The sequence below is a fragment of the Harpia harpyja genome, chromosome 17 (assembly GCF_026419915.1).
Source record: "Harpia harpyja isolate bHarHar1 chromosome 17, bHarHar1 primary haplotype, whole genome shotgun sequence".
NCBI classification, from domain to species: Eukaryota; Metazoa; Chordata; class Aves; order Accipitriformes; family Accipitridae; genus Harpia; species Harpia harpyja.
Window position 1 is genome coordinate 10,708,027 of NC_068956.1, and position 25,247 is coordinate 10,733,273.

Consider the following 25,247-nt stretch of genomic DNA (forward strand, 5'->3'; position numbering starts at 1 on the left):
GCATTGTCTCCAAAACCAGCTTTATCTCTAGGAAAAATTGATCCCTTTACAGTCGTCAGAATCTATCACAAAACAAGCACATGATGCCTTTTCCTATCCAAAGAAATGTTTTGTATTAGGGAAAACTCAAATCTGCCCTTTAAACCTCTAGTGAGAGCAAAATAAAAAACTAAGCTATGTTCATAGAAGATATGCATCACTTTTCTTGAGGGAACTTTGGAAGTGTTTCATTTTCTTTCCTTAGTATAAATCTCACAAGAGGTTAATCATTTGTGAAAGTACATTGCTTTAAAAAAAAAGATATCTTGATCATCCTTATGTAAAAGGGTACTTTATTTTAAAGACTCAATTTGAGCATGGAACAAATTGATGAAATTGTAGTACAAAACCTTTAATGCGTTAGAATGATTACATTTGGAAATCATTATGTATACAAGTAGTTATTACAGAAATAACCTTCTTTGTCAAGTATTCTTGGTGTGGAAGTAATCAGCATCCTATCCCATTAATTGTTTGAGAACTCTGAAATCTTTAATGAGGTTTTTTACGGAAGGATTTCAGTCAAATGCAAATGATTCACTGAAGCACTTAATCATAAGACAAATAGTGATTCTTTAGTAAGTTTTTTTTATTCACTGTAATAAATGTAGCATGTTAACTGTAGATACACAGCTAGCTGTTTTTCAGTTACTTTTCTCACAGCATTTTTCTTTAAAGATTCATTGTTAGTCAGAAAGTCATAATGGCTGCACTGAGAAAGAAAATGCTTGACAGATGTCAAGAAATCTGTGTCTGATATAGCTTCAAATAGATTTCTTCCCTTTGAGTGTTTGAAAAATGAATTTATTTCTTCTGGTCGATAGAGACATATATTTTTCAACGGGTGTTGACAATCAAATATCATCCTTTTTTCACAGGTCTGATTACAACAACGTCAAGAAAATTGGATCGGGAACAGCAAGCAGAGCATTTTTTGGAGGTAAGATTAAGTGGAAAATATATGTTAAAAGGTTAATTGATTTTTGTCATTTAAAATCACTTCTTCCTCTTCCAGGAGAGTGGTATTCTCCCTTCTCTCAGTGTATGACAGACTTGCACAAAGCTGGGAATTGCCTGATTATACAGAACAACTAATACATTTTGCAATTCACAAGCACGGGAAAAAAAGTGAACAAATATGCACAACACTTGCTTTCCACCTCTAATCTGCTTCAGTTAAATCTTTTATTGTAGCCCTTAAATTTTATTTGTGACAGAAGTTTAGAATATCCAGAGCAAAATATTTTTTTTTTAATTGGTGGAATCACCCCAGCCCTGCCAAGATTTTCAGTCTCTCAGATTAAATACGTTTAAAGTTTTGCATCTCAGAGCTAACATACAAACTATTCTTTTGGATGTAAGCAAACTTTGACCTTGCTCACATTCACTGCATCATCAGAAACAATGAATAATTTCTTAGCTTTCACTTACTGGGACTATCAGCAACAATTTTCAAGTTAAAAATTGCCCTCTAAAAAGAGTGTCTAAAACATTCCCTTGGCCCTTAGATGAATGTTTCTTTTTATAAGTAGCTCACATACGTTGGATATGGAGTGATATACTTGTAAACTACTGGTTTTACCACATGTGTTTTCTTTCACATTGCTGTACACCATGCTGTGTTTTTTTTTCCTTTGGGTGGAAGATCCTTGAGGCTGTTCTCTTGTCTATTTGTGAAATAAGGAATTCTTGATTTGTGTTGTTACAAGTAAAAAAGAACCATATTGTCCCACATAATCAATCATTCCTACTATGTATTTTAGGAAATCCCTTCAAATCCATACAAGTTAAAAAACATCTGGACAAAAAAGTTCCCAGTGCAATCACTATCTGGCAGCAAAATGTAGTAAACTATACTTTTGCATATTCCATGGCTATTTTTGTTTCTTAGAAATCCCAAATTATTTTAGTTAGTGCAGAACACGGGAGAGAAAAGTTAATTTATTACTATACCAGTTGGGGGGGGGGGCGTTCTTGATAATTCACTGGAGATTCTTACACATTCCAGGCCATAAATAAATGGAGGGAAATAAAAGGATTTTCCCCTTTTTAGGATTTATTAAGTTGGAAAGTTAGTAAAGTAATCATGTGTTCCAATAACTGCAAGCTTTCCAGTTTATGCTGTCAGAGAAGATTGCGAACTGAATGAAATTGGCATTGATTTTGAAATATATCTATTGATGAGAATCTTAGGTCTGTAAGTCTCTTTTGCATTTATGTGTTTGCCTCAGAGACCTCAGTGAAACAAGCCAAATTCACATTTCCCAGACGATTCCCATATAGATGGGGAAGTGTTACTATTAATAGCAAAAAGAAAAAATAATTACTTATAGGAATTAGGTTTTAGTCATCAATACAAGTTAATATATTTCTTCCCCTGAATTTTATCTCGTTTGAAACAATAACCATCTGCAAGATTTTGAGGACTGAAGATGCACTAGAGGGAAATTGGTGTCATAGGGTGCTCTAAGGCTTCTGAATGGGGAGTGGAGGGCAGGCTATGGAGGAGAGAAACACCTGAGTGGGGTGTCCTGGAGAAGTGGCGAGAGGACCAGAATGTTGTAAAATCCGCCTGGGAACGGTGTGCGGGAGAGGGAATTGGACTCTGGTGGGGACACAGCCCTGATGGCCAAATCGACCCTTTGAGCTGCTGATGAAACACTGACCACCGCTGCCTCTTGGGAGGCACGTTCCTGGGGATCACAGCAAATAAGCTGCTGGGGATCCGGAGCCAGGCTGGCCGAGCTGTGCTCGTTCTTGTGGCACACTCAGAAAACGTTTTCTAAAATGCCTGGCTGTCTCTGTGTGTAATTAACCCCCTGGGGAGGCCTTAATTGCCGAGACAACCGTGGTCTCCCAGTAGTACAGTATTTCCCTTCCGGCTTCATTTTATACCCTTCTTCCAGTAGTCTGTCTGGTATAAAAGAGAGCAAAGTTGGCTCCCTTTGAAAAGCTCTGATTAGTGCTTGGCCTGGCAACCCTTGCTCCCCTTTGCCCAGCGCATGTGTGAGGCACTGACAGACCTTTCCTAGATACAACTTTTTTTGGTTATTTTTAATAAGCCTGTCTTTTCCCTACCTGAATTTGACAGGGACACAATACCCATACCGGCCAGTACTTACTGAGTAAATTCCATTACTAACAGTATTTCCACCTCTTTCTCAAAAGTTGTTAGGAAAACGAGGTGAAATAAGATGGCAGGTGTTAGTCATTGTAATCGTGTGTAGTGCCAATGCTCATCCCGAGACTGCCGCCGCCTGTGGTGGCTTGGGGTGGCTCTTCTGGAGTCGTCTGTCCCTGTCCGTAGCGGAGGAAACACAAATTACCAGCGAGGACTGGCTGTGTATTTTTAAGGCTGCCATGCTTAGGAAAGGTGAATCTAAGTGACTCCCCTTGTAAGTACACAAGAAGTCTGTTGCAAAGTAAGTACTGAGCCCAGGTCAGCCATGCGTCTCTTCTTCCTTCCTCCTTTAATTATCTTCTTTGGATGTATGGACCTGTGTCCGTGTGACTTTTTAAACAGTACTGGAGGCTGCTGTCACAGGACTTGCACTTACCAAAGAGTATGTGCCAAAGTGAGTGCAGAAACATATCTAGACCCTGAGTTAAAAGGCGCATGAGAAAGTCAGAAATAGACTCCCCTTTATAATAATTGAGACTTTTTGTTCATTTTGGTGGTGGTGTTTGGGGAGGGGTTTTTTTGTTTGGGGCTTTTTGGGAGGAGAAAAAAAAAGTATTTCTTCTTTTTCATTGCTTGTGGCATTGTCAATGCTATTTTTTTTTCAGCTCCCAAATTGAGGGTTTAATTTTTTTGACACATTAGTAATGTCTTGCAAGGCTGCAGGTTTTATTCAGTGCTTGTTACCAGATAGAATTTTTCTGCTTAGGTTTAAATTGGATGTCACTGGACATTATACAGGACGGTCTCTTGCTTTAGTGGATTCGTACTAATGGAATGGTTCTGCCTGAAATGGAAGGAAAAATGACCACTTCATTACATTACTTTCTCACATAAAGCGAGCCAAAAGCATTTGCTTTATTTCCCAGACTTTCTTAAAGATTCTGTAGTTGGGATGAAGTATTTAAATATCCATCTGAAACAAGAAGCGTAATTCTGAGAGTTACCTGCTTTCTTTCAAGTAAATGAAAATAGCAATGTATTTCCAAGTGAGGTGCAATTGCAGGTTTCAGGTGATCTGTCTTTATTCTCCTTCAATAATTGGACACATCATCCTCTCCTTTCCTTCTTTTACTTCCTTCTTCTGGGTATGTGTTGTCTTCTAATAATTTCTATGTTAACACTTAACTCTGTCTGCTCTTGTATTATGGTAATTTACAAAAAAGAAGCAGCTAGAAGTGGAGAATATTAGTGGAGTTTGAGCTATGGAAAAACACAGAAAATAGTGTGGCTGTTTTTTCTGCCCACATTTTTTGTAGATGCCTCCTAATCCTGGTCTGACTGCTTTACAAACTCTAGTGATTTTGCTGTGATATTATGCAAACAACTGCTGGACGGATGGAGGTCCAATAATAAGCATAAAAATTAAACCATTTAATGTAGGATCTGCATTGTTGTGTTGTGTCAGCTGATTTTGAGATGTCCAGAATATGAGTAATTCCTCGTCTGCTTTCCAGTGTACATGTACAGCTTGATGGGAGAGGATTGTTGAATCCAGGCTACAGTTCCTTGACTTGTGTGTTCAGCCTGGAAAGTGAATCTGAGCACACGCTTTCTCACCTTGAGCGGTTTCTGAACGTGCTGTTGCAGATGCTGGGTTACTTTTGCCTCCAACATGGAAAGCCTCCGCAAATCACACCCACTGCTGGGGAGTTCAGTTTGCTGGAAATTTCTGGGGCAAGACTTGTATTTAGCAAAAGAATAAGACAAAAGAGTTACAGGGTTCAGTGTGCAATTCTAGCAACAGTCTTTGAAACTTCTGATTGGAAGGATAAACTATCTGTAGCAAGAGATGACTTCTTCTTCCCCTTGATAATGGTATATAAAGTTGGTGCTTTTAAAGTGCTGAGATAATTTAGTCTCTCCTTGATGAGTACATGTGGTACCGGCTCTTAAGTCATTTAGCCAGTTTTGAAAATTGTATCCATAGTACCTCTCTGTTCCTCTAAAATATGTTTAAATTTACCACTCTAGATTCATTCAGAAATTATCTTTTAACATTTGTCATGGTGGAAAACTTGTCTATTCAAAGACTCTCTAAAGAATAAAAATAGTTGCTAATAAGCATGGTCAGAACTTTAAATCTCTTCAAGAGTGACAAAGCAGCTGAAGACAATAGGTTTAAAAATACTGTTATAACAGCCTTAGCCTTTCAAGGTCCAAGTCATGTACCATAATTAATGAGGAGGAGAAGTGGGAGCAGAGTGTTGGCTTAGTGCAGCTAATTTTTAGCCAACTTAGTGCTATCAGAATAGTAACAGTGCCTCTCAAGTGCCTTGCTTTTGTCGCAAATCAGTATATACAAGCCTCATCAATCTTCCTGCTGTGATGCTTGAGTGTAGCTCTGAGAAGGATGTCAGTAACAGTGCAAGGGGTTGTAATGAAGATAAATTAGTAAATCTGATGTGAGTGTCAAAATACATGGGCTGAGTGAAGCATATTAGTTTCTATTTACTGTAAGTACACTAACAGGGTACAATAAACTGTGTTACATGGTATGTATTTATATGCCGTAATTAGAGGGAAGCATAATAATCTGCTGTAATTGCACCCTTCTAAAAAGAATTAAAATTTCTGCTCGTTTAATGGGAAGTTGTAATTGTGAGGGGAATTTTGATGGAAGGACTATCATTTTATTCCACTTGGAATTTGGTCTGGAATATCACAGGGAAAATTGCTGCGTGAAACTTCATGGCCAAAGTTTGCAGGGGAGACGGGGTTTAAAATCTCGAAAAGTAGCATTTTAAAATAGCACTGCCTCTCAGTTCTTCCCACAAACACCACGCTGGTGGTTCAGTGTTGGACCGGCGCTGTGTTCTCTGCCATCCTCCTCTTTTTCCTCTAGCATCTCCCACGCAAGAATTTAACAGATTTAACCTTGTTTTGCTTTGGAGCCTATTCAGTTAGGCTGTAGCCTTTGCTAGTGGTGTTGCCTGAAGTCAGTGGTCCTTTGTGAGAAACTGCAGCGTTTTCTGAAGAATATAGGCAGCCGTGTGGCAATATGCTCATGTATATTTTTACAGGAGAAGTACAAAAGCTGAAGTTCAGTGGGTTTATGTAGCTGAATAGTGCTCTACAGAACATTGGTTGCTTAAATCCTGGATTACGGATCTGTGTAAGCATTTGTTTCATGGATCTTTAGCATTGCCCACATTTGGCAGAGAAAGCTGCATTTTTTCTTAGTGACATGCTGGTGATGGGGTAAAAATGAGGCAGTGTGTCTGATTGAACATTTTGTCTGAGGTTTAAATGGCTCCAAAGGCACACGCCTTTCCTTTTGTAACATTGAAGCCTATCAGATGATGCAAGGGAAATTAAAAAAAATAGGTAAACAGCCTCTTATTTCCATCCTGAGCTTAAAAATTATTACTGGCTGTGCTTGCTGGAAATAAGAGAACTATTTTTTATTATTTTGAGGACACCTGAAAGGATTTTTAGTGGAACAGTAGGTATGTAGAGGCAACTTTCTAGAAAGTCAATGAAAGCTGTATCATGATGTCAGCTTCGAATGGTGACACACTGAACTTGAATATCAGCTTCAAAGTTGGGAGAAAAAAGAAATGGAAAAAAGGAAAGAAAGGGAAAAAAGAAAAGAAAGGTTAAAGAGAAAAGAAAGGCAAGAAAATAAACAGTTCTAAAAAAAGTCAAAAGCATGTTCGTCTAGTACTACCTCTCCATGGGTTTATCAGCAGAGAGGGAAGCCGCCTGCGGAGTAGGTCAGTGTGGTGGTGGATCTAGCAGAGGCCTGAGTTCCCGGCGTGGAAGGCACATGCTGAGCTTGCTCATCCCACGCTGCAGATTTCCATCCTGCGCCCTGTGTTCTTCAGGAGTTGTTATTCTGCACCAGCTTTCTAGAGATGCATGGGCTGCAATTGCCCCCCTTCCCCTTTGCCTCCTGATTATTATTTTTTTTTCCATCAAGTGCTATTTTCAGAAATAGCCAACAACTTTCCAAAGGCAGGAGATGACCGGAGGTTAAAACTCTCTTTCAGAGACAGATTTGCATATGACATTGCACACTGCTTCTCATGTGTATTCAGGCAGAAAGTCTTACACAGCAAAATATGGGAAAAGTCCTGGTGTGATTCATCTGTCTGCAGTGATAAGTGGTCTCCTCCATTAGACTGTTGTCTCTAACTAATGTGATCTGATAATATGAAGAATTATCAAGTGCATCACTGAAAATACTACTAGTTCTAGTTCACTTGTTAACTGAGTGGCCTCTGCAAGAGATATGAACAGGAATTTTAAACTGCAAAATAATTAAGGCATGGTGTTTTTATGGATTATTCTCTTTTCTTTGATTATTGCAAATTTCAATAGCTCCCAGATGTCCCTTTATTTTAGATAGTGACTTAAGAAGTAACACAGACGACAAAGCCTAAGCATTGGGAAAAATTTAATAACATTCTTCTTCATGCATGTGGAATTTTAATTTTGTTTTCTTATTAAATAAGAAAAAAGTCTTCATAAAATGATAATAATAGGGTGAAATAAATCGGAATTAAAAAAAAAAAAAAGAGTTGTGTATTTAAATTCCTTAATATTCCATGTTAAATTCAGGTAGCCAGTGGGAAATGCGCACAACTCTGATGACGTAATACATACCAAAAACAAGGGGCAAGAATGGGTCCACATATATCAATAGTAGCAGTGACCCTCAGCTCATTCCAGTTATTCAATGAAATACCAATAGCCTTGAGAGACTGGATGTGCAAAGAATGTCTATGACATTTCCACAAAATTTGTAGACTTTAAGTCAACTCTGAGGAAGCTTTGTTTGCTTTTTGCCTTGTGCTTGTGGTTAATTTCAGCCTTTATTTTTTTAGATACTATTCATCTAATTCTTTTAGCTATTTCAAGATGAGATTGTTTCTCTTAAAAATGTTTTGCACCTGCTAACACCAGGATGACGTCAAGGAAAAACACACTACTGGCAGCTCAATTCGTGCATCATTTATATCCAGGTATCTGGTTCTGTCCTCTCTTGGAGAGTGCTTAAATCGTCCAGTTAATCTGATACTGTATGGAGCTTCTTATTTAGTCCAGCATTAAAAATCTCACACTTGTTTGGTTAATTCATTCTATTGATTCAGGATACCAATAGTAATGAAGAAAAGCAGTCCTCTTCTCTATGTTTAATGAACTTCCTAAATCAAAAATTTTCGTAACTCAATATGCAAAACTTTGGCTTTCTGTTACGAATGCTTGACAATTATAGAACTGAGTCAAGTAGTTTATAGACCTTTTATAGATGTATTGTAAGCTTATGTTAATTTATTTGGGTATTAAAATAAAAAAGCACAGGTGATTTATTATTTAGTCACTCCTTAGCTTATAGAAGAGATTTGATTATCCCGGTTTGTCAATATATACAATGGCAGATTCACCATCTACAGCGGAATACTGCCCCAGGTATATTTTCCACAAAATCATGTTTCACTGGACAGTGAGTCTGCTAGAAATGGGCAGGGAACAATTGATATTACAATCCAGGTTTAAAAACCTATTAGCCATTTAGATGAAAAGTCGACCCAATATAAAGATACAGATGATTTTGCGAGTACTAATTCAGGTTCATATTTTGAAGAGCATGGCAAGATCAGAGTTGTCCAGGGCTAGGGCTTTGGTTCACACGCTGCGGTCTACCATGGTTGTTGTGTCTTATTAGAAAAATCACATTTCTGGTTCCCTAGAGCTTTGCCTTATTTAAGGAATGATTTGCATATATCTGAAGTTTGCAGAGGGGACGGAGCTTGTTTTACAGATTTCATGAATCACTGACCTGAACTGTTGGGTCATGAAATGAAGAAATGAAAAGCTGCAAAGCACAGCACTGTCGGCTTTTTCATGCTGGGCATCAAATGCCTCTTTTAGGATTTTCCTTGTGGACCCACAGCAATCTAGCAGCAGGTCTTGGCTTTAAGCACCTCATTGCATGCAAGCACGGAAGGAGATACTCAGTGTATAGGCTTCGTGTGCTGTCTTATCAAGCATTTTCCACCTCTTTTAAAGGCATAACAGAGAAGGTGGAATTGTGCCAGGAAGCAAATCCAGCCTACGGGCTGCCACCCTGCAAGGTCCTGAGCATCTCCCGGGAGCCTAGAGGTGTATCAGCATTTCCTTGACCATCTGGACCTAATTAAAATCTCACTGGACTTAGCATCATGGAGTTGTGAAGTCAAGTAGTGCAAGAAAGTGATCTTTTGGTTAACTGGCTTTATGTTAAGATGTACGTGATGTGACTGTGGAGAAGAGAAAGTCTTATTTATTATCCTAAGGGCTAGCTGAGTTCCTTTGCTTACCCTGAGTGGTGTGCTTAGTCCGGCTTCAGTAGCAATGATTTTCTTGAAGTTATCCCTGATAATCCCCAGAATGAGAGAATTAGACATAGGCACCCATGGCTGCATTTCCCCAGGTATGTCTGGTAGTGGATGAGTGAACACATGAGAGAAAAGCAATTTAAAATATACCCAACACCTGTTTCTTCTGCTCTGTTTGCAGAACTACGAGATGGCAGAGCATTAGATCAATGCAAATGGGATGGAAAAGTATTATTAAAACACCAAACATTATTGTGTGGTTTGAAAATTAGGTCTGCACCCATGTGTTAAATGCTGTTGAAACAGAGGGATACATTAATGGTCTTCCTTCTCGTTTTATAAATCATTCCTCATGCTAAGCTTGTGTAGGCAAATTCTGTGATTAATCTATACCAAGTTCTTCTTTTCTGTCAGGATTTAGCAGTTTGGTCTAAGGTTGCTTTCTTGCTGAGGGATTAACTCGCAGATTAGCTCAGGGTTAACAGGTTTTTTCTTCATTGTATGTTTCCTAAGATCTGTAGCTCTCTTTTTTGTGGGCTGGAGCCCACCTACCAGGCCCAAATTGGTCAGATATACCCTTTCAGGGTGTCTCTTTTGCCAGGCTCCGTACTTGGAGAGACAAAGAGTCATTGTGAAGGGCACACTGCTTTGCTAAATCTTCCCATTTGTTTTATGAATGTACCAATGTTTAATCTTCTGCAGAAGCAGCAGGAAATCTTTCACATGATTTGAATCTATTTTAGATGTACAGAGCCTTTGTGTTATCTGAAGCATGTCTGCTTTAGTGCTATATCATGTTTTCTGTAGCATTTGCAATACCCATCAGCTGCCAGACTGTTAATTTATGTCTGTAAGTGTTTGAGCACACACACACACGCATGCACACACACATTTTGTGGAGGTCTCAGTTTCCTGCCTTCCTGAGTAAGACCAAGCTGAACGTTGCATTTAAGGCAGGGGAGCATCTTCTTCCTCAATTAGTAATACATTGCATCTGTACTAAAATCCTTCCTGGGCTTAGGAAATCCTAGTATGCCTTTTCATTAATCCATCATTTAGAAACATGCCCTTAAATAAGTTTTGCATCCGTTTGTCCATTCTCCCAGGGTGATCTGTACTCAGCTGTTCAGAATTCATGCTTGTTATCTCTTAAAAAAAGTTAATTCTGTGATATTTTCACAGTGACTTCGCTTGCCGCCACCGTTTATACACACCAAATCAAACACCCTGCAATATGTCGTGTAGGGATCCCAACAGTAAATCTCCAATTTCTTTGACTTGAGTGGACTTTGGGTTGGTTTGAGACAAGTTCTTTGATCACAGGCTGTTGCAGGGTCCATGGAGTCTGACTGGAGATTGTTCCCAGGACACCCGCAGCTTAAGAGGTCCCTTCCCCAGATCGTCTTCACTTGTGAGCCCTTCAGTTTACAAGCAGCCTCTTCGCAAGGGAAAAACTGGAACAACTCTTTCCTTTTGCAAGTTCTATTAGATTCTACTATCTTCCCTACAGCTCTCTTTTCTTCATCATGGTCAAGATCATCCTTATTCTTGAGGTCTACTCCCTTGAGTCATACTGTCAGTCTAGAGTAACATCATCTGGGTTTTCTCATTGCTTCTTCCTCTGATTTTTTTTTTTTTTTTTTTGCTGTCCACCTTGTTAATGCTCTTATCATCCAAGGTCTCATAATTTCCAGTCTTGGTGATGTACTGAAAACTCATCATTCCCCAAAACTGCTCTCACTAGTCCGAGCACTTGGTGATAACCTCTTCCTAGTATACCTTGAATACACATTTTCTTTGAGTCTCATCACATCCCTTCCAGTCTCCTTCCCATATCCTGTAACGTCTTTCAACAGTATGTATTTTTCCTCTGTATCTGTTCATTCATATTCCCAGATTGGCACTCTGTCCTTCCACCACATAATCCTTCAACATTCAGCTTGAGCAAAAAAGACATACTGGAAAGGGTAGGAAAACATCTTGCAAAAACATGTTAGTCTGAAAAAAGAGTTTATTTTTTTTATTTTAAAAATAATTTGTTATGGCAAAAGTGCATTATTGTGTGAAATGTGCTGAAATAAGATTGGAGTATTCAGCATAATTTGTAACATGACACAAATTAAAGTATTTACTAGACACCTAGAGATAAGAAAACCTCTAATCAGGTTGAGAATCAGTATAATAAGCATATTTGACACCTTTTTTCTCCCTTAATATATTATCATGGAACATAAGAATCCTAATGCTTTTCTTATCTGACTTCAGCTTGATAATAATCAGAGACCAAACAATTCTGTTGCTTTTTATGAAGATATGATTTAAACAGAAAAGTACAAAGGCCCTGAAGCATCAAGTGCTATGAAATCTGCCCTCAAAAGTGGTAATTTTCTTTTCGCAGCCTAACAAATTTCAGTTGTCAGGAAGCAGATTAATCTCCTCGTTCTGAAATGTAATATTGCTATTTGCTAATCTCTCATGATACAGAGACATTGAAAATGTTATCATAGCAGTTCTAGAGTACATTTTATGTTTTGGCAAAAAATAATACTTTCTTTGGCAAGGAGTATTCTAAATATTCAAAAGCAAGGATTAACATGAATAATTGAGAGCAAAAAGAAGCAAAATAATGAATTATTTTTCTCACATTCCCTGGGAAAGTAAAAAATACAAATATTACTAATAGCAGTCTGTCAGTTTATGGCTTCAACTTTTCAGGGGACCAGCATGTTATCTTTAATTCAAATACCAACAAATAGCTTATTAATACTTTCTGTCATAGCCTCAAATATATTTGTTTTTCCCTGTGAATCTTGTTTCCTTCCACTATCCCTCCAGATAATTTTTAAGGTGTTGTATAAATAAAAATGTGTTCTTAACCCTCAAGGCCAAACAGCTATTTTAAAGACTTAATTGAAAAAAACATGGAGAATTTAAACATGTGTTTTTATATTGCCACACTTTTTAAAAAAGAACAACACATGACCACAGTTTAAAAAACGCTCAGAAAATTTCTAGAAAGTCACCAGTTTTAGATTGCACATTTTAGCTAAGCAGAGATGATGCTTTTTTGTGTGATACATCAAAGTATGCCAAAATGGCATGGTCTCTGTTGACTGAGAGGGTTGCAGAAGGCAGTGAGACAAGCGCGTTAGCTTGGTGTCAAAAGAAGACCATAATGTATAGCAGAAGGAATAAAAATATTAGCTAACACGTGAGGCTCACTTGCCTATAGTCCTTATCCTCCTCACCAAAACCCTGTTGTTCGAATGGACCTGCACAAACTCTTTGTGTGTGGCTTTGGCCATACGTTTGTGGGATTAAATTGAATACTAAAGCCCAGGTTTTGTCTTTTTTTTCATTGGCATTTACCAAGTGTATGTACAGTTAGGGATCTTTCACTATTTCTGTTGCAAACCGCTAGATACTGCCTGAGTGCAGTCTTAACTGTAGCACCTCAGCCAGGGAATGGCATTTTAAAAAGTAAAATAATATTTGCCTTAAATGCCTTCTCTTCAGGCATTTAATCCTCATAATATCCGACTCTCAGTGTGAAAGTATCAATTGAAAGCTGTGGCCTTTTTAATAAAAAGAAGTCTGAAGTGTACAGAAGATTTTGGTTTTCTGCAGCACGGGGAGGGTGCCTGGTGATGGATCACACCGGTGATGGGACACCCAACTTCCAGCGAGCTGCTGAGCTCCCGAAAGAAATCCTAGCTGCTGCAGCACGGTGCTCAGTGTGAGGCAGTCATTTATCCTGCTTCTTGACAGAGCAAATTACCCTACTCGGAGCTGTGGGCTGTGTTCCCAGTACCTCGTTCAGTTCTGGCAGGGCTAATTGGGTGTCCCGTCCCTCTCCACACTGTAGCATGGACTGAGAGCTACCTCAGGACTTCCTAACCTGAGACACCCTCCCCGCTTTCTCTGGAGTGCAATACGCTCCACTAGCCCTTGCATGCCTAAACAGCAGTAGCTGAATAAATCACACATTCATGCTCTGTTTTCTAAAGGTTATTGAGCACACATTCACCAGACTTACATAGCAAAACAGGAATTGCACCTTAAACTTTACTTAATTGACAAACTGCCTTTGCCTCACTGAGCCTGTAAGTAAGATTTAGATATTTTGTCAAGTCAGTAATCCATGGATTAGACTCGTTCTTAATACCCTCATTTCTGAAACTGGATGCACTTTTGGAGAACAACTATATTTATATTTTGTATACAATTTTTCAAAGGAAGCAGCGGCAGCAGCTATAGATGGTGTTGGCCAGGGCTCCACATTGTGAGCAAGCATCTGTGGTCCTGACCCCAGCATCTAACCATGGGGATTAGCGCATGGGGCTGACATATCTGATCTCCCTGTGCCAAGGGATCACGCCTCCCGTACCGATCCTGACAGGATGCACTCGTGCTGTTCAAGAGCTCCCATAATTCTGGAGCTTTCTCACAGCTATTTCCAACAAAGTACCCAGCCCCTTTAACAGCTCCTGAGACAATCTCAAAAGCAAAGCAGCTCCTAAAGCTTTCCTTTTTCGATCTCTTCTGCTACAAACCAACAAAGCGACTCATTAGAGGGATGCCTTCTGCTTCCCCCCTTTCGCTCCCTTCACCTAGTGAGGGCTAATTGGAAGCCCATAAAATGAATCCAGGAGAACTCTCCTCCTTCTCCCATACATCAGTCCTGCACTATCAAATTAGGCATATTGTCTCATGCAGTGTTTTATTGTCCCCCAGATCACATTATCAGCGGAGCAACCTCACAGAGGTTAATAACTTTACTAGGTTGTCTCTCGGTCTGACATTCTTGCTCATCACTCTAAATCCAGTCGTTTTACCGGTGGTGTTAGACATCTCTACTGAAGTTAATTGGATGCTGCTTGCCACTGACTTCAAACCCAACTCTATAAATCGTAACTACTTGTAGCTGATTGTCCCTGCTCTTAACTTTCATTTCACAACTGGGAAAAGTATGTGTGGTTTGATATACCTGGCTTTTCAACCACACTCTTTGACATTTGCAATCCAATTATCGGTCACCTTGGCCATTCGTTTGGTCCAGCTGTCCTCCCGTTGGTATGCCATGTGTCAACACCTACTCCGTATACTGCTCTAATGGGAAAATAAACAGTAAGTTATGAGCCTATATAAATCCATTAAAGGGTTACTGTGACTCCATGGAAGTGAAACTGAAGTGCTTTATGCAGTTGCTGGTATCCAAAGTTGGAATTGCTGCTCTGTATTTCTAGAAGGTCCCAGCTTACTGAAGTCAGGCAAGATAAGTATGTGTTGAGAGCCTTGGTGTCCATACAGTAAGAACATGAACCTTAAGGGCTGTGCATGGTAGGATTTTGATATTACATTCTTGAATAAATGGTTGTCACCAGTAGAAAGCAGTAAATTTATATTAATCATTTTTTATTAAATATTTCCTTTCCCCAGATGGAAAGTACACTTCCTAGGCTCTACTTACATTTCACTGACCCTTTGCACAGCAGTGAATGCCATCCTGTGGCTGCGAAAACCAAATGCATGTTAAAGACTAATTCTGCAGAAGAATCACAGTGCTAAGAATATTTTAAAAGTTGTGATCTTTTAAAATTCCTCCTGCACTGCAGGAGTAGAGTGCCATCTTCTTATTATTCAGACACATAAAGTTCTCTTTCCAGGACTCCAGGCACTGTGTAATTAATTAATTATAATAGTATTAATTGATTAATTAATATTAATAACCTGAACATTTTTAATGCGTTCTGAGTGTTACTCAGGGAAATTAACTTTTTGGGCCAGGATGTTTGGGGGTTTTTTTTTGCAACACATTTGGAATGTTAAAACTTTGGGAAAGCGTTTCCTGTTGTATCGTTACCCCCAAATGACCTTGTTCCTATACGCGCACCTACTTATTTACGTCGGCAATACGGTCTTGACAAATTCTGAAAATTATTCTTATACATTGCTGTTCACAGGATCACTGGCTATGTGTGTAACAAACTGAACCAACAGGAAAAAAATATGTTAAAGAAAGGAATTGTGTATGAAATTACTGTTTCTTTAAAGTAAACAGAAAATCCCACATTTGCCTGGGTATTAAAGTAAGATTCTTCCCAGTTAGTTATAATGCATACAGTGGTGGTGGGGCTGCGGTGGTACACATCTTCTCCACCCTTTAGTCAAAAGCTTACAGCTTTTAGGTACTTAGTTATGCAGCTGGAGCCCAGGGCTGGGCAGAAGCTGAACGAGAAAAACAACTGAAATTATGTTGTTGAGCTCTAGGTGTAACCCGGTTCTCACCAAAGTCATTGGGAAAAATTCCCGTTGATTTCCAAATCAGAGGATTTCACAGCTGGCCAGGTCCTTCTCCACCAGGAAGATACCTGTTAATTCTTTGGCTGCTCAGACAACATGAGCTCGGTTCCACAGGGAAACACTTGTCTTTAGACTTGCCCTGTGTGTCTCTAGGCATGCAGTGTGTGCATACCCTGCCATCCATGGTGTGGCTGGGGATGCTGAGGCTATTCAGGTGTTCGTGGAGGTTTGTAGAGTTTCAACAGAAAGAATGCTGAAAAGAGAGCTAAACTGACTACATGAAAAACAGGGTTACAGTGAACTAGTCCCTAAATGTACACTTAGCTGTGTCAGTCTTGTCTAGTGAAAAAATGCAAGGTTTTTACTATGTGGGATGAAATACAGAGTCCTAATGCACCCATAGGGAAGGGGCTGATGGCTGTCATCCTTTATCACCAGAACAATTATCTGGATTTCAGTTTCACATCTTTTGTACTGGACATAATACCCGACTCCATTTTCCAGGCTGAGTCTTCAAAGCTGGAAACTGAATTTGGAAAAAGTAAAAAGGTAGTCCAAGAATATGAGTTTTGCTTCAAAATCAGAATCTGCATTTTTTTTTTCCCTGTGTATAATCTCATGCTGATTCTCAGCCAGCTTGTAAAATTGACCTCATGTCAATGTAAACTGGATAGTAGATATTTATAGGACACTTAGAATCGAAGACAAGTGGAGATTGAGATAATAAGGCTTGTCCGTGTTGCCTATTAGATGAAACTGTGATTAAATACGGCCCAATTAATGCTTATTATCTGTCTAAAATTAATTTGTCACAGAAAGTTGTGAAGCAGGCATCAAGAAGTCAAGTAGAAATTTTTATTGCTAAAATCAAAGCAATTAATGATGTGTTTTACTTTAACCTGGTCTGACAAAAACAGGATGATACTGTCATTAAAAAAACCTGCCTTAGGAAGAGCCCCAACAACCAACCTCCTTATTCATGCTTATCTCCTTTACTTTATTTTGCTTTTCAAACTGATTTTCTGAGCATTTTTATACTACCTTGTTTGGTATTTTAGGGTGTAGTCTTCATCTGACTAGAAAAATTACTTTATTCAAACATGCATGAGTAATTGCTATCATATTGTCCTCTAAGTTGATTAAAATTTTGCTTTGCACCTCATTGCTAACGAAAGAAACTTCTATCAAATAACGTGAATATCAGAAAAAAAATCACATCTTTATTTTTTCCTTTTAGATTAATGAAAACGGTCACAGCAATCTTCCTGCGTGTATTCCTTTAGTTCACTAAAGCCAGATAAATTTCTGAGGCCTAAAATGTCCATTTTTGCCTTTTATAAATTTAGAATATCTCTACAGGATCAAAAATTTGGAACAAGCTGTACCCCTTAAAGGTCTGATTTTATATACTTTCTACTTGGCTAAGAAATCCATTTTTTATTAATCAGGTTTTTAACTGGTAAGCTTTATTTTGAACATAAAACTGTAGAAGCTTCATTTTTTACCCTGAAAAAACTAAATTACATTTAAATGTCATAGGCTACTTGTCAGGCTATCAGCTATAAAACTGTCTTTGAAATGTTTTGCATGTATGTGTGGATGGGGAGCATTCATTATTTTTTGCATATTGTGGAAAAATAGTGTGAGATGGAAACTGGATATTTTCAGCAATTACTGACAGGACACAAAGTCTTTTATCTTGACATCACTGGTTTTGGCTTTGCCTACTTTGGTATTGATCAAAGGCTTGTTGTTAAGTGTTGTGTTCTACAGTAGGGATTTTTTTTAGGGGAGGTGCAGCGAGTAAGTTACTATCTGTAGTGAAATTGCAGAATTCATCACCAAAATTGTAGTTACACAATGTGTTCTCCTTCAGTGGCAAAAACGTCTTAAGAAATTTCCCCCACCCTGACTTAGGGACCTGGCATGCCTCTCCTTGTTTTGCTCTCTCACTGCCATCGCTCGTTCACCATCTGCCTTTTGGGGGATTTTGTTTTCTTTTGGCAGTTCGTTTTAAACCCTGATTATTTCAGTAGCCCTGTTCGTAGCACAGATGCACAAACAGTTTATTGACGGGTGAAGGTGGCTGCAAACTGATGACAGGGGAAGAACAAATGGCTGGAGGAGGAGCTGGAGATGGGGCTGGATGCATCTTAATCTGCCTTTCTGCCAGAGACAAGGTGGTGTCATCCTCTGTTAGCACAACCAAGTGCTGCTTGCTAGAGCAGTTTAAAAAAAAAAAAAGAAAGTGTTATCTTTCTTTTGAAAATACTTGGTTCTGCTTCATATAGCAGGGCAGAATTTGGATATGGGTACCTATAAAGTGAGTAACTTTAAGGAATTACAATGTGTATCTTTCATCTCATTGGTGGCCAAATAAATGTATTACTTCCTTAGTAGTAACAATATTATTTCAAGACTGACCATCACAGAGCCTCACCTAAGGGTGTTTCAGCCTACATCAGAAGGCACTGGCTGTTGGCACGACAAAAATTGTTTAGAAGTAAGTTTTAATATTTTAGTTTAGGAGAGAAGATGATATTTCTTTTGAAGACTGAAAGTTTTAGTTGAAGTTATTACTCTATTGTAACAGAAACTGCATGCCACAATATTTCTAAGGGCAGGCAGAGCAAGCTTCTCATACTATGTCTTTTCTTAGAGGAACTTCGACAGCATGTACCACGTTAGCATGAGGCAGCGCTGCTGCTGACTTACTGCAAAATAGATGGAGGGCTATTGCCACACACAGGAAATCACCTGCACCGAATTTGAGAGTTTCTGCTAAAAGAGTTGCTGTACCTTCATTTCCCATCAGTTTGAATATCTGGGGACCTGTACTACAAACTGATACAGCTGCACACCAAGCAAGGATGTAAAGTATATATCGTTTTGCTGCTTGATTAATTAACTCCATGGTGACTAGTACTATAGCTTGATTAAATTTTGGCAGTATATCAGTATATATTTTTGAGCACAGCATTTCTGCTGATAGTTAAAACATAAAATAAATTATTAATATTAGGAAAAGATCTTGGAAGCATGGACAAAATCTTGTGTCTTTATTAATAGCCAGAATGTTTTTCTCACATGATTACACATATTGACTGTCTAGTATGAAAAAGAAAAGATTGGGGACGTGTGACAATCTTCATAATTTTGAGGAAACTTTGAAGAAGGTGTTTGGTTCCTGCTTATAGTGAAGATGAGAGTCAAGCTACCTTTGTGGATAGAAAATGAAGGGTAATTGAATATTTGAGAAAAGGGCAGTGCAGTAAGCTTAGAAGTTGATGCACACCTCTTTTGAAGCGCAGAAACAGAATCTGAGAGCTACTGTATTTCCTGAGTGCTGAGATAAGATTTTTGGAGAAGGGCATTATCTGTGGAGGTAGATCTGGTAGAGGGGAACTTATCAATATTTGATCACAGGTGTTTCTTATCACAAGAAAAGCAAAATCCACAAATGACTGAAGTAGATACTCAGGTATGAATGAAATTACAATTGACATAGAGATTACTGCTAACATTAAACTACATAAATATCTTAATTTGCAAGCTTTGTGTTATTTAAAGCTGCTTGAAATGAAATATTCTCAGATTTGACTACTCATTTTCTGTTCACAAAACTCTCTGATTGTAATCTTCACTATCAGCAGGAGCTAAACACCTTCTTCAAAGTCTACTGTGAAGATCAATACACAACTTTTATCTTCTTTCTCATTTAGAGACTATGAGGGTAGTTACACTTCTGTTTAGTAATAGGTTGTTCCTAAAGAGGCTCCATATGCCTATAAAAATTATTTTTAAGCAATCACATATCAGTCTTTATCTTGTTTGTAAAAGGGATCAGTCTGAAGGTGGGTAAATGACCTTGGGTCCAGATATTATCACAGGATTATTTGGAGTGTATTCTTCTGCTTTCCAAATTTTTCTTCATTATATGCTGGGGTAGCAAGATTCATTATTGTAGCCTCATGAACAAAGAAAGGAAGTTGATGCACTCAAAAGACCTTTACAGTTGTTATTTGGAGACTGAGGTTGCTGTTCCTACTGTGATCATCTCAAATTTTCTAATCTTCTAGTTACAAACTTTGCAAACTGCTCAACGTGGGATATGATATATGCAGTTTCAAGCACCGCTTCTGATGGTGGTGTTATCACCTAGAAGGTCAGGAAAGGTCCTAGCTGAGCAATGCTTTTTCTTACCAGATGATTTCTGCTGAATCATTAGTGATTACACACTACTGTTAGGCAGTAGAAGTGAAGGTTTTCTGTATTTAACCCCACCAGTGGAAGTAGGAGACACATTTGGACTTCTGGAAAGTGATCAGCTTAGAGTCACTTCTGGGCAAAGTTTTATCTACAGTTTGTCAAAAGCAAAATTATATGAGCTTGACATTCCTGAGGACTATAGTTTTATTTTTACTTAGTGAAAAGTGGGGGAGATACTTTCTCAGATTGCCTAAAGCAGTTTCTTTCAACATAGGACAGGCTGCTCTGTTGTCCTGGGAATTTAATGGCGTAGTGGTTGGTTCTGCATTTAGCTTAGCATGCTTTGATTGAAGAACGCTATAAATACAGCCTGATGCACAAAGGTTGCCAGGATCTCCAAACTGTAATGAACTTCAAAAGCAATGCCCATGGAAAATTACTGTTTTTCTTTTAGAGTCACTGTCAAGAGCTATGCAGATCCTTCCTTGTGTTGCTACTAAATCTAAAATAGAAGTCTTTTTTCAGAGTTTATGACTCTTGTTTACTGTTTCATTTTTCAAAAAGCTCACAGAATAAAGTATGACACAGAATAAACATTGTAGTAGTAGTAGTAGTCGTCGTAGTAGTAGTAGTAGTAGTAGTGGTAGTAGCAGCAGCAGCAGCAGCAGCAGTATTTCTGGACCTTTAAGTCACCCATTGCGATATTTCATTCTGCCAGGTCATTTGGTTACCATCTACTGGTGTCAGTACTGTGAGTCTGACAAAAGTTAAGATTTGAAGCCTCTAAGACTTTCTTCAGCAAGCTCTTCTAATATTTAGGTTTGCAGATACTGCAGGGAGCATTTAACTCCAAATGAAAAAGCCTTCCTTCCTTCCTTCCTGTCTTTTGGCAATGCAGTGTTGAAATTACCTGATGTCATCGTTAATTCTCAAATGGTATAACAGACCATTATGCATCGCTTTCTAGCTTGAATGTGGCTGGAAGCCATTGACTTTCCTAATCAGCCACCTAGAGTGTTTGTGTCAGTGATGATCTGTATTTAAAATGTACTCTAAATTATTTATTTCTCATAGCTGGCCAGAGTGAATGTATTAATTTTTTTATGATTGAAAACAAGAGTTCCCAGATTAGCACACTGCAAGGGAAATAAGGAAAGATGGATCATACTGATGTGATTGGCACTCTTTCCTACAAGAAGTGTTTAAGTAATTTGTCTTTTAGGACAGCACTACATTCTATTAGGAGAAGTAAAATAAGCAGCTGCCCACTTGTTTTCCACAGTTGCCAAGTAAAGGATTAGAAGAAAAAGGCATCTAGTTTGCTACAGCTAACTCAGTATTTGTGTTGAACTAAAAAAAAAAAACAACTTATGTACTTTTTTTTCTCTCCTATTCTGTATATCTTTGAGCTATGCTGCCTTCACTTTGTAGCAATAATCCGATGCGTAGTTCAGTAATATCATGCATTTCAGAAAAAATATTTCCTTGTAAGAATTTAGCTGCAAACTTAGTCTCTCTCTGAAGTAGGCAGAGATAGTAATTCAGTGTATTTGACTTTAAAGTTCCATTCATCCCTCAATGAGCTCTCCTTTATAATCTTTTATTTCTCTTATTTGGGCTGAATTCCAGACTCTTACAATAGGTATTGCAGCTCTTTTGCGCATTGGCAGAAAAAACAAACCCATTAGTCACTAACAGCAGGGGTATGCCTCAGCTCTCAGGCTCCCTTTGATCATTTTTCTGTCTCCAGTAACTCAACCAGATTCTCTTTTCTAAAGTTTTCTGAAGCAAAATTGGCAGTTCTGGTTGGGGGAAGGGAGAGACTTTTACCTGAAAACCGCATTATGCACACTCCTCAGATGAGATGCAGGCATCTCAGCTCACTCTTTTTGCATTAAGCAGATATCACACGAACGAAAATAAACAAGCAAATATGACATCTTCAGCATTTTGCAATGCTAATGACACTAATGTGGCAGTTCCTCTTAACTTTAAAAATTGGGTAGTCTGAGTACTTCCTCCTACCATGCAATGATATGCAAGAAGATTCTTGTTCTTTTCGAGGCTTGATAAACTCACATTAAACACCTGCTGATTGTCTTGTTATACTTGTTGAAGTAAGATCCCTGCTAGCTACTCTCTCCAGCTGAGTTAATAATTATCTTGGAAGTCATGAGCTTTTGTTAATGAGACTCAATATTGTACTTTTACTTCAGGAGGGTGGTCCTCACAGTTGCATTCGTATTCTGAAAAAATTCAAGAGCTATACCTTCTTCAGTTAAGTGTCACAGTCCAATTCATAGGAGGAGGGACTGTCTCAAGGCAAAATGATTTTTGTCAGCAGCGTTGAGGTCTGCTAGACTGACGCTGTGTTTTAGCCAATACTTGCACAGTAGACATCTCCTCCATGCCTTCTCCATGGTCATAAAAAGAAGAAATTTTCATATCTAACATTAGCTGTTGTGTGCTAACAGTTAGTGTTGACCTTGGTTTTCACTGAGAATGTCCACTGCTGTGGAAATCTCTTTGTAGCTGATCTGTGGACTTGAACATAAACATAAACATGAATATGAAAGAGTATCTCTCAGTCCTGTAGGAAAGGCAGAGTTAATGTCTATAGACCAAACCTACTGAAGTAGATCCTGCAGAAAAAATGGAACTTGCCTTGCTTGGATTTTGAAAGTCCTGTTGTTATACTGAATTTGTCATGCTCTGCAGAAGGAGATACTTTTGTGTGTTTTTCTGGAAAAACATGTCTGATATAAGTAGAGGGAATTTCAGGAGGTCTTCTCCTAGTCCATCCAGCTGAAGGAAGCATTGTAAGGGATGTGTGAATGTTGTTACTCTAGCAAAGAAATTTGCAGCTAACCAATACCTATATGTGTATCGGCTGACATGGTTCAGTAAAGTCATAAACATTAAAGCCAATGGGTAAATGCAGATCCCTGACAGAAAATGCTTATTTTATGAAGAAAAATGCAGTGGAGCTGTCTGTAGGTTGTGGGAAAAGAGCAGCGATGCTTAGGATTACACCATAAAAGTGGTATATAAAGTTCATATTATTCTTGCTGTCTGATGCCATCAGACCCCATTAAACGTGTCATCACATTCCTTTTAAGATATTCCACCCTTAGTGAATGGACCAACGCTTTGTACGGTTGGTCAGAGAGTCAAAATTCAGCTGCTTTCATGGCTGTATCCCAGCTTTGGGAGGTCGTATCCTCTGTTTAGTTTGCGTTGACACAGCATGAGCAGCAATATCTAACCAGAAGGGCAGGAGGGATAGTAGCTGGCCGGCCCAGCTCAGGTTGCACATGGGCAAGAAGCAGCATGTCTGCACCCATTGTGTCTGGATACCAGACTCGGCACATAGACTGGAGAAAGTGTTCGGCATTTAGGAAAGCACGTGCTGACCAAGCATCCATGCCTCATCTCCTCTGGGAAAACTTTAATTCTGGTCCTCACCATTTCCCCATCTTGATTACTGTGACATTCGCCTCTTGTTGGGTTTTTGATGGCACATCTTGACAAGCATATATTGAGACAGTCTGTCATTCATCTATATCACCTTTCTTCTCTGTTTTTTTCCCTACCGTGCCATCTACAGGTTTCTAAACAAAAGAACTGTTTCACTGGTCCTGAATTACAGCTTCTCTTCTGGCAAGCTCTCCTGTGCCTTGCACATCTGCCTTTCACATTTCCAGAGATACCAGCTGTGAATTAGCTTTTGTGTCTTTGTCCTACAAACGTCCCAACCTCCCTCCCCTCCTGGTTACTTTTCACTGTAATTTCCAGCTGTTTAAGGATTTTGCTGGGAACTGTGGTAATGTTTGAATCAAAATTGCCTTGGTTAGAGGGGCCCCTAAGTGCTGGTGTGATTCAGTGTCTTGATGGAAACAGTATTTGCAGAGCTGTGCACTGAACAACCTCTCCGGTCCTCTCCATTTTTGTCTGGGAACAATTTTGAACTAGCACCAATTTGTTATTTTGTTCTAATGCGTTGTTGTGGAGGTTTTTTTCTGTAGCGGCAGAGGAAATTTTTGCAGCTCTTTTACCCTGTTTATAGCTGCAACCTGAAAAGGCAGGCTGGGGTCAGGCTGATGGAGCAGAAAAGAGGGGTCAGCCAGGGCACGGATTTACAGTTAGGGAAATAATCACATCGCTGGTGTGAGGGCGGCTTAATTAATTAATTTACATGCCTGCAAAGAGAGAGCTTTAACTCACACTTCAGCTCCCATGTCTGGCACTCAGACCTCTTTGAGCAGAGCTGGAACCTGTCATTTTGAAAAGTTTTGAGTGTCACCCAGAGAAAAAGGCTTAGCTGGTACATAACATTTTCCTCTCTGGGGACATAAAGTTTTAGACAGAGTCGAATTGACTAACTTCAGGCCTCCTATGTTAATTTCTGTTAATTAGCTGGCATTTCGTGTTATATCCATTACTATTTTCAATTAGCTGTCAGCAAATATTTTCAGTGCAACTTTTCTGTTATTGAACGGATTTCCCACAAGTTTGGCCTTACAAAAACAAACAAATGCATGCACGTATTTACTGCCACACCACCATGTTAGTCAGAATTTCAGCAGTAACCTAACAAACTGTGAGACTGTGTATTGGTAAGACAGGAGGACAGCTTTGCTTCTTGAGCAGTCTCTTGACTTAAGTAGGTTTTTTATCATAGTCGCTTGACTGTTTTTACCACTGTGGTTTTCAGAGATCTTATTATCATTATTAGTTGTAAACTTTTTAAAATCTCCCACCACCACCACCTTTTTTGTAGATAACTGCTATCAGGTTGAAGAAAATATCTTTTTTTTTTTTTTTAAAAGCTGAGTGTTCTGTTCAGAAAACAAGAGTTTCCTGAATCTTGCTAGTATTTTCTATGCATTAAGAACATTACACCCAAAAAAAGCTTTCTGTTGGTATTTTTGACGAGCATTTAAATAAGCATGTCTCCAGTTGTTCCTGTGCACTACAGCCTGTAGTGCCTGGCATCATTGATTATTTTATCTGTGGAGTCAGCAGAAATCCTGAAAAAGGTTATTCTTTGTTAACCTGTGCTCTTGCCTAGAGCTTGGCCAGTTGCACCGGCCTAGAACAGAAATAGAGGGGATCAGCCTCCAAGTGGGGCAAAAGTTATTTATTGCTGAAAGCCTGTAATAGGCGAATTGGCAGAATCGGCTTTTTGTTTGCTG

The 25,247-nt window shown here is 38.9% G+C and overlaps 1 protein-coding gene across 7 annotated transcripts in view; it reads left to right on the forward strand.

Annotated features, from left to right (window-relative positions):
• FAT3 (FAT atypical cadherin 3) overlaps window positions 1-25,247 on the forward strand; it is a 422,176-nt gene that overhangs the window by 281,748 nt on the left and 115,181 nt on the right. For all 7 annotated transcript variants that reach the window (XM_052812647.1, XM_052812651.1, XM_052812648.1 and 4 more), the window contains exon 4: window positions 918-979. In XM_052812647.1, coding sequence (XP_052668607.1) covers window positions 918-979 — 62 coding nt within the window. The remainder of the gene's footprint in view (window positions 1-917; window positions 980-25,247) is intronic.